Here is a 15,975-nt window from a genome sequence, read left to right on the forward strand (position 1 = left end):
TGGCGTTTGTTTGTTGGACAGTCGATTAGACTGTTGTCAGGCTGTTAGGTAAGGGATAATGTACAACGAGCCGGTCATTGTTGTGAAAGAATCCCGTCGGCGGAGGGGTCTTTAATCGCCCTGAAGGGGATTTCTTTCACAACAACGACCCGCTAGCTGTACATTATCCCGCTTATTACACAGCTACTTACTTAAGAAATCAATATTTTGATGCAAAAATGGTCCGCCACAGTCCGAAATCAGAGCTGCTCCCATAGCAACAGTCTGTTATACATAGCAACGGTCTGTTATAAAGAAATTACAGACCGCAAAACGCCGTGATTGACCAAGCAGAATCGAGTATTCAACACAGCCGTGTAATAAATAGGCATTATTGGTTGCTAAAAGTACCATAGATGTGGGTCACTAGGGGCCTACCACACCCACTAGTAGGTTTTATCATCTATTGGCATGGTAGATCACCGAAAGAAGGTATAAAAGAACACGACAGCGACCTCTAGCGACGTAGTAATTATGGCCGAAGCAGATGTCAGGCGCTGTAGTTTAAACAGAGTGAAACTCCATAAGGGGTGGAGGTCAGGAACGATGGATGGGACACAAAACACAGGGTTTTCACCCAGGAGACCGGAATGTGCATCCCCTGTGAAACCAACAAAGTAGTTGTCTTTGTGTTCGTAGTTATTTTAACCCAAAACACATTTTTACCTAAACTTAAGTTGTTTTTTTGCCTAAACCTAAAGCAGCCTTTTTGTTTGAAATGTGATGTTTCGTTAAGTTAGAACGTGTTGCTTTAAGTTTCACTTTTACAACGTAGTAGGCCCCTAATGACCCACATCTATGGTGCCTATAGCGACTGATAACGCCTATTTAATGGCCTGATAACATTCTAATTAAGTGCGTTGGAGGTCTTGCAGACAGTGTGGTGTGTTATCCGCTGTACTTGTACTGGGGTATTTCAATTTTATTCTTTATACTTCTACTACTTCTACTAAGTTTTAAATGAATACTGAAATATTGTAGTTTTTAGGGAAGCAAATAATACCCATACAATTGTAAAATGCATACCTAATTGTTAAATTAAGTAACAACCAAATACTTTAATTAATTTAAATATCACTGAATTTATAGTATTTAAATATTTTTGAATTGAAAACCATCCGTAATGATTTGGTTTGAATTTTGCTCTTTGACATTTTGAGAGGGTCATTTCAAGTGGTGCAATTTCAAAAACAGAGTTCACAAATGAAAGTGAACAATATTTCTTTTCAGTATATTCAAGTTGCTCAAAATTCAATTAGCCAAACTCTGATATAAAAAATGTAATTTTTACTTTTTGTTGTTTTGAATTTTGGTGTCTGGTACAATTTAAGTTACTTGAATATATAATTTGGAGTATTTTACAGAATTAGTGAAACCTGAGAAAAAAAAATCTAGTTTTTGATATCTCACCACTATAAATGACCTTCTGGAAACTCTGGAAAAGAGCGAAATTCAAACCACAAGAACTCATATAAATGGTTTTCATATTTCATTATGGCATTTCAAGTAGTGGTACATTTTATTATTACATATTCAGTTGCTTATATGACTCAAATTATTATGTCTATTATTGGCTTCCACAGCTTTATATCACTGCATTGGCCAGCTTTACTGTAAAGATCAAGTTTTGACATCTAAAACATACACCGATCAGCCATAACATTAAGACCACTGACAGGTGAAGTGAATAACATTGATTATCTCATTACAATGGCACCTGGCAGTGGGTGGGATATATTAGACAGCAAGTGAAGCAAGGCTCATTGAAAAAGTTAATGCATAAGACATAAACTACTCAATAGTATATAAAGTAGTTAGATTAGCTCCCCATTACCTGCTGCAGCATTAAAGTGTTTCTTTTATAGTAATGCATCAGTGATAATAAATCAATGATGGGTCCATTCTGCTGCATATTGCTGATAATACTTTTAAAAGTAAAATTATGAATTTTACAATGTGCTTTTACTCTGGTAAAAGATCTCAATACTTCCTCCTCTAACTCTTTCTAAATGCCCCTAAAGAGAACCAAATACTAAAATAAATACATACAGTACATGCAACTAAAGAAACACGGCACACAAGTTGGATAATAGTTTATATTTATATTTGTATATATATATTATATTGTGTTTACTTAACAAACATGATAAATGCAATGTCTCCAAGTTAGCTGTAACAATAAAAATACAATATCTTTGTGTCCTTAAAGTACATAGAATTAAAACAGCAAAACAAAAACCGCCCTAAGTAGTTCACAGAGAGGTACAAATATACAGTACAAATCTATTTTATTCAAAAACGGTACAAATAAAAATGCAACAAAATAGAGATATTAATGCTTTGTTAAAGTCAGGTAGGTGTAGGGTATTCTAAGGGAGCACTTTCGGTCAACAACTCTAAGGCTTCTGATAAAGATCAATACATATTGGTACGGCCATACGATATTAAAACTCACTATACAAAGTTCATACAACCTGGATTATACTTGAGGATTGAATGTTACATTTACATCATTGCATATATTTTGCAGATTTAGGCATTTGAAGAAAAAAAAAAGATGCTGTTTTTTGTTTTTTCGATAGTTGCACGTCACATAAAAAGCAGTGTCACCTTGTGCCAAAAAAGTACAATGTCAAATCTGAAAATACAGACTTCTTTAAAACTTTTAACCGTTCTCGTTTCTCCTGATTTAAATTGGACATCAGCAACACCAAAATCATCCTAAATTCACCTTTGCAGTTCAATACGGGATCAAACGACAGGAAGTAGTTCACACGGGGAGTAAAAATCCCCACTGCCAACGTCACAAAACATAATAAACCATCACATCACCACCAATGGAAAGCTATCTGATTAACGCAGCCTGTCTGTCTCCACTTATTCAAACCTGTTGTCCAGAGACTGTGGGACAAAGCACAAGACACCAAACACAATCCATTAATTCTAGGGATAAAAAACTACTGATCTTGTGCAACAACAATAAAAACAACAGGTGTGTGTGTGTGTGTGTGTGTGGAATTAATGGACTGCCCTCCGTTGCTGACACTCTTGGCATCGTCTTGTGAAAAGTGCAGAGAAGAGCTTCCATTTACTTCACTTCCACACATTGAAAAAAAACAGGAATTAAAAGGTAAGTAAAGAGCGTATTAAAAATGTAACGGAATAGATCATGAAAAAGGAAAAAAAACGAAAACACCACGCAAACAGAAAAGTTGCAGATTTCATGGTTGAACCGTCTGGGGCCCAAAAAGAGAATTCACCGCCACCCCTTTCAGAAATATGAATTTCTGCTCATAAGCGTGACAAGATTTCTGATTTGCTCTTGTACAGCTTGAAAAAAGGGAACACCAAGTCTAACAGAAACATTATTCCATTATTTCAATTTCACACATTGTACAAAGCAGAATTTAAGGCATTATCGACAAGCATCATCAAAGCTATCTATACAAAAACAAAATATCTACAGAAACACACAACCTGCGATTTCTCCATGATTTTGTGTGCTTTACATTTTGAAACTCTTCAATTTACCAACAGGTCAAAACACTGTAAAAGGAGGGCATTTAGTGCAATTACTTACAGCAACAGACTATCAGTGATGTGAATAAGATTCATCTTGGTATAGGAGAGCTTTCCTGCTTTAACATGGCACACGCTGCTCAAAGCAGAGGGCAAAAACAAAACAGGCTCATGGCAGCACGGGATGGTCTTGCTGTGAGAATCAACAGGAGGTAAAGTCACCGGTGGCACTGCTTGCACCATTTACATCCCATCAAATGCATTTTGACCTATAATACAATGTCAAAGTGGCTTGGCCAAAATAAATGCTGAACAAGCACGTGAAAATTTGAACGCCACTCGTCTCGAGTGATTTGGCTCCGACTGCGTGGCATCGTGACGAGACAATAAAAGTTTACTGATCTGTGAGTCAGCAGTGTGCTATACGTAGGAAGATGGGGAGCAAAAAATAAGAAAGCAAATAGAAAAGCAAAATACTGGTTTGTATTCCTAAAAAGGTTATTTAAAGCTGAACATCCTATAACCAGACATCAGCGTGAAACGACTGCATCCGCCCCAACCTGCCCTACTGCTTCAGAGAGCTGTACTTAAGACAATGAAGGGTACAATACTGAGTTTACTGCATAGAAACAGGCCAAGACTACATGAAATGTTTTCAGGTATTGTGTATATTGCTTAAAGCATGAAAAAGACTCATTGTGGTGAGCTTGTGATGGTAGGATGTGACTATAGTAAATTTATTTTCTTTCCCATTGCAAAGCATTGTAAAGGATAGGTTCACAGTTTCATCTTAATACAATACTAACTCCATATGTACACTTAGTCGATTAGACCAATGGTTCCCAACCTTTCCCCAATAAGGGACCCCTTCTCTATCATTGAGTAAACTGACGACCCCTGACTAAGTGACATATTTTCTGGATATTTCACATTATATTCAATGCATAACAATAACAGTACAGAACAACTGATAAACTGTACAGTTAACCCAAATAGTGAACGCATTAACTGCAGGAAGTTTCATGTAAAATTTGCGATTTGGGTGAATTTTGGGTAGATTATTTTCTGTGAATATTGCATCAGATATGAGTTTTCCTGTTATTTTTAGGAACTTTTAATACAATTTCCTGTCTGTATTGTGTATTTCTTTGAATTTTAAACAATAACACCAGTGGATTAGTCGACTAAGTCCGTTTTGGTCTTAGTCGACTAAGATTTCTTTAGTTGCTCATTTTCTATGCTTTTTTTCATTCTGAATGAAGAAACTTATGAGCACATCTCTGGTAAACACAAGATTTAAAGTGGTGCTTTTATATGATTCTTTGTGGAGAAACTCTGTCAATTAAAATCAACTAATCGATTAGTCGACAAAATTGTACAAGTGTTAGTCAACTAAGAATTTCTTTGGTTGAGGACAGCCCTAGTGTGATCATCATTCCTTCTGTCCATACCAGGGCTGAACAATTTTGAAAAAATACGTAATTGCGATTATTTTGACTGATATTGCGATATGATTGTACTTGTTTTCATTGAAAAACATATTCAAATGATTATGGTGTGATTTTTGCGTGGATCTGTACCAAACAAAGATGTTTTCCTAAGTCTGTAGAATAGGCAATATTTAATCTAATATGATATCCTGACACACATTTTGCCTTAAACAAATATTGCGCCTCCTGCGATTTGAAAATTGCTGTAGGCCATAATGCGATTTCAATAACATTTCAACTTTCAAATTATGCCGCCCTTGTCAATACTGGCCATAAAGAGATCCCTTTCTAATGTGATTTCAGTTCAAGAGATGGGATGGGGGACATAATGTCTTATAATCAGTGTCCGAAATTTACTTTTTGACTCATCGGCCAAGAGGACTTGTAGATGAAAAAATCTACCAGCCAATCATATTTTTTACCAGCCACAATAATAAATTGCCTTTAAGTGTCACATATATATTTGTTTCAGTACATTTCAGACTCTCAGTGTAACCGAGCATAGTTTTTTACTACATTACTATTTTTGTATAAATGTTTACCCACCAGTGCAGAAATCTCAGAAGGCAGATAGCCTTCTGAGATTTACTCGCTAAACAGAAAATATACCCGCATTTGACGCTTAGACGGGTGTTAATTTCAGACGTTGCTTACAACGGAATAGCATCAGGAAGGAATCTTTAAACAGCCAGTATGGACAGGAGGAATGATTACAGCGAACAATAACCCTTTATGTGAGAATTGTTATAAAACAGACTTGGAAAAACTGTGAACCTATCCTTTAAAGCTGCTCATAATGAGAGTACCAGAGGATACTCATTCTCTCACGGCCTCTCTACCTGCTGACAGAGCGTCACGCTGTATACTCAGTGAACCATGAGAAGTTAAGAGAGTTGAAAAGGACAGACAGACAGACACACATATCTGGGGCTAATGAAAAGCACCTGCACATAGTCAAACACACAATTGACAACCATGTACTGATCCTCCTGTCTGAGCACATCCAATGAAAGGAAATAAAACAGGTAATGCAAGAAATATTAAAAAATAATAAAATGTTTTGCCAGCGATAAGTCCAAAGATCTATGACAGAAAAAAAGAAAACTGGGTGATTTACACTTGTCAATGGGAATGTCTGCTTGAGGAATGCGGTCTGATTATAAACCTCTGAATGATTTAATGTGTGGTCTAATTGCACTTATTTTAAATTTCACCCTTTTGGTTGTTTTTTTTTTCTCTCTCAGTGACAAGGATAAAAATCTGTCAGAAGGAGGAAACTGCAGCATTCATCTTGGCTAATTTGTAAACAGAGTTAAAAATGCGAGTCAGTTTTTTTTTCTCTCTCTCTCTCACACCACAAAACACCAACAACAATACTTCAAACATATTCCCTTCATTAAAAAAAAAAAAACACATCTACTGTACTGTGATTCCTATTAACAAGGTCAGTGTGAAATCAATGAGTGACATTTTCTATGTGCAACACAAGACAATCATAAGATCCACTGGATAAAGTACATCCAAGTACAAAAGCGAAGGACCGTATACGTTAAAACAAAAAAGACAGAACAGAAGATAACTTGATAATGATCACAACTTAATTAGAGTCAAGCCTTTCTTGGAGATGCACTTGAGTAAAAGATTAAATATCATCAGCGAGATGGAGAATCAAAGAGAAGCATCTACAATGATTTCTTGAGAAAGTTGTCATGCATTGCTTGTGTAGAAATACTGAAAAAAATCTATGAAAATGAATAGTGCATCACCTTTAAAGGTTGGGGTTTAAAGAGGGTCAGATCTCACACCTCAGATGTACAGAGATATAATACAGCCCACGACGAGAGACTCCTGGGGGAGCAGGAGCAGTACAGCCGCGTGCCGTAAAAACAACTATTGCTTTAATTTGGTAACTGAGCAAAGAGTAACTAGGACAAAGAGATACACCTCGTCACTGACTCACCCGCACGCAGGGTTTCTCTCTACAAGGCAAACTTCCACTCTTCTAGGACTAAAGTGGCCTGCAGCCAGTGATGTGACAAGGTAATGTCTCATTCCCACAGGTGGCTTTGGTGATGACCAGCCAGTGCCTCCTCCGTTAATTACGCCGTTTAAAATTGCATTTAAGGTCACCGGTCTGGTCGGGAAAGCTTTGAGGTATAGTGAGGAGGAGGAGGGAGGGTGTCGCTCAGGATGAGAAGTGATTCTCTAAAGGAGAAAAAGTTAAGTGATGGATATTCTCACTGATGATACTGGAATGCAAAATATCTCTAGTCATTAGAGAGCAAAGCATTAATCCAATCTGTGGCATTTATGCAAACACACTCACACGTTAGGACCCTCAGCCTACACCAGAGGGCATGAGCTGAATTCGTTTTTTTGAGTGGAAACTGATTGCTGAACAGACACACTGATTGACTTATCACTATTTCGATTGTAAGACAAGCGGGACGTGCCACACTTGGCCTGAGAGGGGACCCCGTTCTTTACAGACCGACCTCCTGAAAAGGAAGGAGGAGGGTAGGAGGGGGGAGTATCTCTGCTGACAGCAGAGGTTTTAGACTCCTGCCGGAGAAGCATAATGTAACATACACTGACAGTTAGCGTCAACAGTGCCAACATCACCGCAGGAGCTGCTGATGTCAGCAACTCCGCTCTTTTTTTGGGTAAACGCTTTTGAAGGAAACAGGATCTTAGGAATGGAGGAGATAGAAGATCACTGGCTGGGATCTTTTAAATGCATCAGAACCTGCAGAGTTGGTAGCTTCACCGTGCTACAAACACATTCTTCGTAGTCCTTCCAAGGAGACGGTTTGGTCAAAAAGGAAGCAAGAGTGTTCTGAATGCGATGGTAACCTCCAAGCATGGGTATGAGGAAGTGGCGACAAAGGAGGGAGGGAGGAAGAGAAATGCAGTGTGCAAGGACTATGGTAGGCATTTCATCCGCTACATACTTTCTACTCGGCTTGTAATGTCCCCGTCAGACCTCAGCTGGCTGGGAAACCACAGGCTCGTATCCTTTGGCTGAGTGACAACCGAACCAAACCAGAACTCACCAGATAGATCTTGTATTTTTGTATATTTTAGGTGTGCAAAATCTCAAACATTCTGAGGCTACATTCGCACTCTTTTTTTCCTCTTTCTCTCCTTGTCAGACTCATTCTTACTCATGGCAGTCTCTTCTATATTTGCTACCAAATGTGATGCTACTTCCCTGCATTAGAGCGCCCCTCAATGGACAGTTTGACCTCCTGGGGGATGAAAGAGGGCCTTGTGTGGCCGGAGGTGCTTATTTGAGGGCGTGGCCCATCGTCTCCCTTCATATTGTATCTTTGGAGGCCAGGTGAAGACCAGCGCCTCTGAGAAGCACCTAGCGCAGCCTGCATTGCTCCCATCCCTGCCCCTGCAAAAGCAGAGCTCTCTGTGTGCAAGTGGTAACTGCTCTGGCTCCTTGGATGCTCTGCTGAGGTCCTACTGGTTCTGATGGGCGACTCAGAGTGCCCAACAACCCCAAAATGTGTGGCTTCCTCCTTATCAACTGCATTTTCCCCATCCCTCTGTCTTTCTCTGTGGATGCGGTCTAGCCTGAAATGAGACGGGGGCCGTGACTGCTGAGGGGCAGGAGGCCCCATGAGCTGGTGACCAGGTCCTGATGTAGCGTTGGTTTTGCTCAAAGTCCTGGACAGGTTCTGCTGTTGTTGTTGTTGCTGTTGTGAATGATGGTGCTGTGGTTGTTTCTGCTGCTGTGCCTGAAGCTGCTGCTGCAGGGTGATGGACACACACACGTCTCCTACTTGCAGATGATGGCAGGCCAAGCCGTAGAGCTGGGCGGTGCGCTCGGGGCTGCAGGACGACCAGCCTTGCCCGAACACAAAAAAAGGGTGCTCCGGGGGAACATCGATGGTCACTTTGCTCTGCTGCTCCCCCACAGTAAAGTGAAGCGACACAAGACCTGGCCTCTGTTGGCTGGCACGGATGTCCACCACCATGCTGGAGTCAATCTTAAGCCCCCCACTCACCTCGGCGCTCCTCACAAAGTCCTGAGTCTGCAGGTCCTCCACACGCTTCAGTTCCCCAGTAGCCAGCTGGATAATGGCTCCCTTCATGAAGTGTGACGGGTTGGAGGGAGCCGAGGAAGGAGCGAGGCTCGAAGCTAAGGCCTGCGTCACATCTGCTGTAGGCTGGACAGGAGGCTGATGGGGGACCTGATGGGGGAGCTGCTGCTGAGCTGCGGTCGGATCCGCCCTTTCAAGGAGGCACACTCTGGCTGAAGAATCAGAGGCTTTAAAGCTTGGGTTAAGGGAGGCCATGGTGGTAGAGGCATGGCTGGCTGAGGCATCATTAACCTGCCCTGGGTAGTGTTGCTGTGGTGGTTGGGGGTGATGCTGCAGGTGATACTCCAAGGGAATAAGAACTGGTTGCCCGTTGGCAAGCATGACAGCATGGCCTGGTTGTCCTGATTGCTGCTGGAGACCGGTCAGTCTGGGATCAGTGTAACTCGCAGCCTGGGCCGTGTACGCAGTCCGTCCGGAAATTACACCTGTGCTCTCTCCGTGGACATCTCTGGCTCTCTGGGCACCCTGAGAGAGATTCAAAGGAGCAAAGGAGACCTCTTTCCGCACTCCACCTTGGCTAGAGGAAACAAAACGACCAACCACCTGCTGCACCTGGAAGTTAATAAAAGGAATGAAGTGTTAGTCAGACAACTTTTAGAAACACACATAATTCAAAAATGACTTGTGACACAACTTCCAACAAGACATCAATTTCCCACAAGAGCAGCCTGAATTACAGCATGTAAGTGTGAAATATCTGTGTGTATCAGTAAATAAATAAAATAAACATTTTAAGCATCTCATCCTTCAAGCCTCAAATTCAATCCAACGCACGCATGACATGCCTGAATATTGCTCTTGACAACAGAAACTTTTTTTTTTACTTCTCAATTAGGCGGCCATATGTAAACTATAACGGCCATTTATGGCACATTGTAGCTAAAAATGAAAAATTTCGGTCTTACGAGTTTCCTTATTTTAAAACATTTTCCTAAGATCACAAAAGAATCTGCAGCTACTCACAGCTACTTGCACTGGCCTTTATTTGGTATTGTTAGTGTTTCTCCCTTGGTTGATTCAAATAAGAAATTAGCCGTTGATTATGCCAGCCAGAACAAACCAAGAGGACTGAAACTATTTTACTTATTTAGGAATCAACGTTCTTCCTTCACAAAAGAGGTACTTGGGGCTTCACTGAGCATCTCCGTGCAACCACAAATAATACAGCTTTGGCACAAAGTGGCAAGTGTGGTTGTGAGAGATTGCCCAATTACCTACAGACCCACAGCACACGATAAAGGAAGGAAGCGGAGTCTAAAATTAACACGTGCGATTGAGTCCCACAAATACTGAGGTAAGAAGGTGTACAGTTAAGACATTGACATACTCTAGACTTAATAATAATGTAGGCTACTGAAATGTCTATACAAAATAAACTTAGATTATTATAACATTGAAAAATTGTTATTTTTTATTATGTTAGATATTTTAATCCTTGATCAACATGATGATTGTTTCCTTTTGGTCATGCTGCTGCTTGCCATGTTGAATGATGATAATGATTTTCTGACAATTAACACTTCCTTTTCATTCACATGCTCACACTTGAAAACTTTTAAGAAAGCAAACTAATAAATGAACAAGTAATCTTGTTTTTTCTATCTGAAATTTATTAATTTTAGTGTACACTTCCAACACAAAATTATTCACATAATATGAGTTGCAATATGTAATAACATCATACACATGCAATGATTGAAAATGAGCAGGGAGAAGGAAAATCTTATATTACCTGCCCTCTGTGTATTTCATTTTTTCCCTGTTTTTTGGGGTTACATTTTTCCTCATCCACTTTGAGGGTCATAAAGGACAGAGGGAGTCGTATGCTGTACAGATTGTAAAGCCTCCTGAGGCTTTATAAATTAAATTGATTTGATTAGACTATTTAGAAGTGTTAATCAGGTTATTCTTATTCCCTTACCATGTAAAATGGTTTTGCATTTGCATGATTCTATCACTGTTTTACTGCTAAAAGTTGGGAATAGAGATAAACAGAAGTCAAAAGTCACATTAGGAGGAAGTCAGTGTGTCTTACCTCGAGGTCGCTGTCTGGAGTGCTGCACTGGCCCGGTGAGCTCCTCTCCTCCAGCCTTCGGTTCAGCAGGCCTCTGTCTTGGCTGTACTCCTGGGCAACAGAGTTGGATGCTACCTGCAGCAGACGTGCATTTCTGGCAGTGTAGGCCGAGTCGAGTACGACCACCCTAGTTCCCTGCTCTTTATCGCCTCCATTCATCTCTGGTTCATTCTCCTGCTGGGCACTGTGGGGGTCTCTGGTGGCAGTGGCAGCCCTGGCGCCCTGGGAGTGATAGAAGACCGGCAACCCTCGAGAGTCGAGCTCTGTCGCGGGCAGGACTCCTAGGGTACCAAGGTGCTGCTGGGCAGTTTGCTCTGAAGGCAGCATCAGCGGGACACCGCTGATTCTGCCTTTGGCAAAGGTATGAGCAGCTACCTGGGCCTGGGGAGGTGGGGAAACAACCCCTTCCTGTATGACAGATGGATAGGGAACAAGGTGGGACACAGCATGGGACTGAGGAATGGTGCCTGAGGGAGAGATTAATGAACCCGGGACAAAGCCAGGGGGTAGAGCGTAAGGTACCGCTGCATAAGGGGAACTAACAAACTGGAGAGAGGAATGAGGGATCTGGGCGTAACCAAGAGGAGGATAGGAAAGGCCTGGATGCTGCAGGAGAGATGAGTGTACAGTGTAGGCTGGAGAGATGTGGCTTAACACTGGGTGAAGACTGGTAGGTGAGTAGGTAACAGATGGAAGAGCCACTTTGTAGAGCATACTGTACTGGTCAACTGGCACTGCTGGTATACCCTCAGGATTATCCACTCCATAATGAAGACCTGGCTGAGCTCGCAGCCACTCTCCAGATGGGGTCCCTCCCTGAGTGTCACTGTTGGCTGCAGAGTTCTGGATGGAAACCACTTCATCTTCTCCAACACCACCACCAGCACTACTGCCACCTCCACTTCCGCCACCGCCACCACCCCCTCCTGCAGCCCCAACTCCTCCTCCTGTCCCTCCAGCTCCACTGTTGTTACTAACTAGGAGGTCCCTCTTCTTAGGAGGCAGGCACTCCTGGTTGCGCTCCTGAGCTTGTTTCATTGCAATCCTCTGACCCTAGCGAATGGCTTTACTGTACTGCACAGGAACTGAAACTTGCAAGCCAGTCAGCCCGCACAGGAACCAGTTGTGAAATCACCTGGCTGACCTTGTCTGCCAATTCACCTGGAACAAAGAACAAAAAACAAAAGGATATATAAGTACAATTCAAATCTTTTCCCAGGTTACATACTGCCTCATCACATCGGCGTTAAAATGATTGATATACATGTCAAATTAGATGAAAAAATGTAACCATCTTTAGCTTCAGGATGGAAAGCACAAGGGCTGCAACTAACGATTATTTTCATGGTCGATTAATCTGTTGATTATTTTATCGATTAGTTGTTTGGTCTATAAAATGTCAGAAAATGGTGAAAAATGTTGATCAGTGTTTCCCAAAACCGAAGATGACGTCCTCAAATGTCTTGTTTTGTCCACAACTCAAAGATATTCAGTTTACTGGCATAGAGGAGAAAAGAAACCGGAAAATATTCACGTACTGTTATAGTATCATAAAAGACGCCCATCAGACCTGTTTCCCACCCCAAATTCACACACCTTGATCCCTTTATCCAGTTGTTCCCGTCTATTTGGGAGGTGGAAAAACCCTCTTATTCCACACTGACAGTATCATATATTCTGTATCTGTTTGACCACATCTTCTCTGAAGAAACACAAGAACAGTTTCTTCCACACGCCGTCATTCTGATGTACACTTAAATCAGTCATAAACTGTCAAAAACACCCAAATATTCACTGCTGCTGTTATAGACTATTACTTTACAGTCTTTAATGCCCATTTTTGTATATGTACATATCATTTGTATATATACATATCATCTGTCACTGTCAATATATATCCTACTCACTGTACATACAGTATATAGACATCTCCAAACAATCTTCCAGTCCATGTATATCCATTCAGTATTTATTTCTTTGCTAGTCCTGTCTACTTTTTACCTTCATTTGTCCAGCTTTCTTGTCCTTGTTCCTAGCTGTTGTTTATATTTCTGTGTAATTACATGGCAAATCAATCTGATTCTGAAGCTGTATAATGCTTACATAATATAATAAAGTTTTAATTAGTGAAACAATCCCAAAGTTTTTTGGCTGTACCATTCCATCAAAGGGACATTTTCTAAATGTCTTAAGCATGATTTACACTGAATTCAGCAATAAAAATAAGAATATTCAGACACATTTGGTATCTTTGGAGTCTTAACTAGGCTTTAAACAGATCCGCGAGTTAGAACAAAGCTTGGGTGGAGAGCACGAGTTTAAATGACTCACCCACCAGAGGTTCAAATACAATTTGCAATGGCGACAAGCGCATGTCTCCTTTTCCTTATGCAATGTAAGAAGCTAGGATGTGGTTCATCATGATCTGAGAGGGATGTAATTCCAGTGAAAAACGTACAACCAGGAAATAAGTAGGTACAAGTAACTGCATGTTAGTTACACTGAACTCACACACATGTAGATCTACAAATACTGCACCCTACAACAAGCTTGCAAAATAATGTCTGACCACTGACACCATTACCTCTCAGTTTGCTGTAATTAAATTGATTCTATTCTAACATAAAAATGACAAACATGCTCCAGTACAGCTGTGACTGGTCCACTAAGTCTTGGCAACCTTTTTAAATATTTAATTTTTTTACTACAGAGATCAGAATCTGAATCAGGTTTATTTCGCCAAGTATATACATACATGGAATTTGACTCTGGTTTTTATCCAGCTCTCCCAATGTAATCACACAGAATAGAAATAACAGAATAAAAGAATACAATAAGAAAAATAAAATGTCTATATACAAGTCAAGTGTTCGGGAGTTGTAAACAATATAAATAGTGCAAAGAAATAAATACCGGATGGATATACGTGGACTGGATTATTATGTACAGCATGTAGACCACAAACGCACCAAAAAACTGACAAGAACTGCACTTTACTGTACACCAGTGGTCTATCAGTACTACTCGGGTGTAATTCATACTGTGCAATATCATTTTCCACTTGTGCAATTTTGTTAATAGTCTGTTTATTGTCAATACTGTATATACTGCTCCTTTTTTTAATACTTCCTTCTATTTAAATGGTTCATATTTTATTACACTTTGTTTAGCTCTTTTTTACTGTGTTAGCTGATGCATCTTGTTTTTTGCACTATCCCCTTTGCTGCTGTACACTGCAAATTTCCCCACTGCAGGACTAATAAAGGAATATCTTATCTTACATGTGGAGATGTCTATATACTGTATGTACACTGAGTAGGATTTATATTTACAGTGACAGGTATGTACATATTACAATATGTACATAAAGTGGCAGATGATATGTGCAGATTACAGAAAAAATTGCATTAAAGACTGTAGATTAAAATCTAAAATGTGCAAAAATGTGCATTAAAGACTGCAAGAATTATAATCTATGGGAGCAGCAGTGGATATTTAGTGTTACAGGGTTACTGACAGTGTTTGACTGATTAAGTCTTCATCAGAGTGATGGCCTGTGGATAGAAACTGTTCTTGTGAGAGTTAAAGGTCCCATATCGTGCACATTTTCAGGTTCATACTTGTATTTTGCGTTTCTACTAGAACATGTTGACATGCTGTAATGTTCAAAAAACACTTTATTTTCCTCATCCGGTCTGCTTGAATATACCTGTATTCACCCTCTGTCTGAAACGCTCTGTTTTAGTGCATTTCAACGGAATTGCATTGCTAGGCAACAGTTTGGGTCCATGTTAACTTCCTGTCAGCTGATGTTATTAACATACACTGCAACAGGAAACAAACTGGGACACATTTAGACATGAACATCTCACTTTTTACAATATGGGACCTTTAAGGTTGTGGTGTAAAGTCCCACCTGATTCAACAGAAGTAAACAGAAACATGCGTAATTAATCTTGAATTAAGTTCTTGGGCTCGAGCCAAGAAGCAGGTTTACTCATTTATCACACATTGTACTTGTTTTACATCAGTCATCATGATTCACACTCAGCTGGGTTCCTGGTTTCACTAAAGCACAGTTGTCCAGAAAACTCAGTCAACCTGCGTCCTGAAACAAACCCCTCAACAGCACCACTGAGATATATAAACCTCTGCTTTCTAAACGTAGTCACCAGAGAGTTTTCTCCCCCAGGTTAACCTCCCACACCTCACCTCACAGTCACTGTGTTTACCGTTAGCCAGCTAGCTCAGTGGCTGACTTAGCTGAAGTTACCTAGCAACCTGGAGTCGTCATGTTCTCCGTTAACACAACAAAGAGACAACATGGCACTTCTTACACTAACACTACACGCTAGAAGAGGAGTTAAAATGATAGATAATGTTACATGAAGCAGTTTAGTTATCAGTGTAATGTCTCCCAGAGGTTCCGGCTAGTTAGCTTCACGGCTAACAGAAGCTAACAGAAGCTAACAGCTAGCTACATGAACTGACTGACTCCTGACTCACAATCTGCTCACAACCAGCCTGGCAATGAGCACAACGCCTGTAAGAGGTGTCTCTGCTGTGTCTCGTTGTGTGTGGACGTACCTCCAAATGTCATCGCGAACAGGCTTTTCTTTATAAAACAAAGTTGATATGTGCGGAGGGACAAGTGGAGAAATCAAGGCTAAGAGGAGTCAGCCCATCTCGAAGGCCAGCAGAGGCGCGCACCAATGACGTCACTGAGTTTATTACATTTCCT

The 15,975-nt window shown here is 40.6% G+C and overlaps 1 protein-coding gene across 1 annotated transcript; it reads right to left on the reverse strand.

The window, feature by feature from the left end:
* Positions 1 to 6,202: 6,202 nt before the first annotated feature.
* Positions 6,203 to 15,975, reverse strand: atxn1l (ataxin 1-like). The gene is made up of 3 exons (XM_037756236.1): positions 15,822 to 15,975; positions 11,196 to 12,395; positions 6,203 to 9,712 (listed from the first exon to the last, which is right to left on the reverse strand). The coding sequence occupies exons 2-3, from the start codon at positions 12,270 to 12,272 to the stop codon at positions 8,252 to 8,254; spliced, it is 2,538 nt and encodes an 845-aa protein (XP_037612164.1). The 5' UTR covers positions 12,273 to 12,395; positions 15,822 to 15,975; the 3' UTR covers positions 6,203 to 8,251.

Source organism: Sebastes umbrosus, chromosome 2 (assembly GCF_015220745.1).
Source record: "Sebastes umbrosus isolate fSebUmb1 chromosome 2, fSebUmb1.pri, whole genome shotgun sequence".
Classification (NCBI taxonomy): Eukaryota; Metazoa; Chordata; class Actinopteri; order Perciformes; family Sebastidae; genus Sebastes; species Sebastes umbrosus.

Excerpts from the sequence above, each read along its gene's own strand:
- atxn1l (XM_037756236.1), bottom strand. The coding sequence starts at position 12,272 with ATGAAACAAGCTCAGGAGCGCAACCAGGAGTGCCTGCCTCCTAAGAAG. Across the intron at positions 9,713-11,195 it reads CTCCAGACAGCGACCTCGAG|GTGCAGCAGGTGGTTGGTCG; the intron begins GTAAGACACACT and ends ATTAACTTCCAG.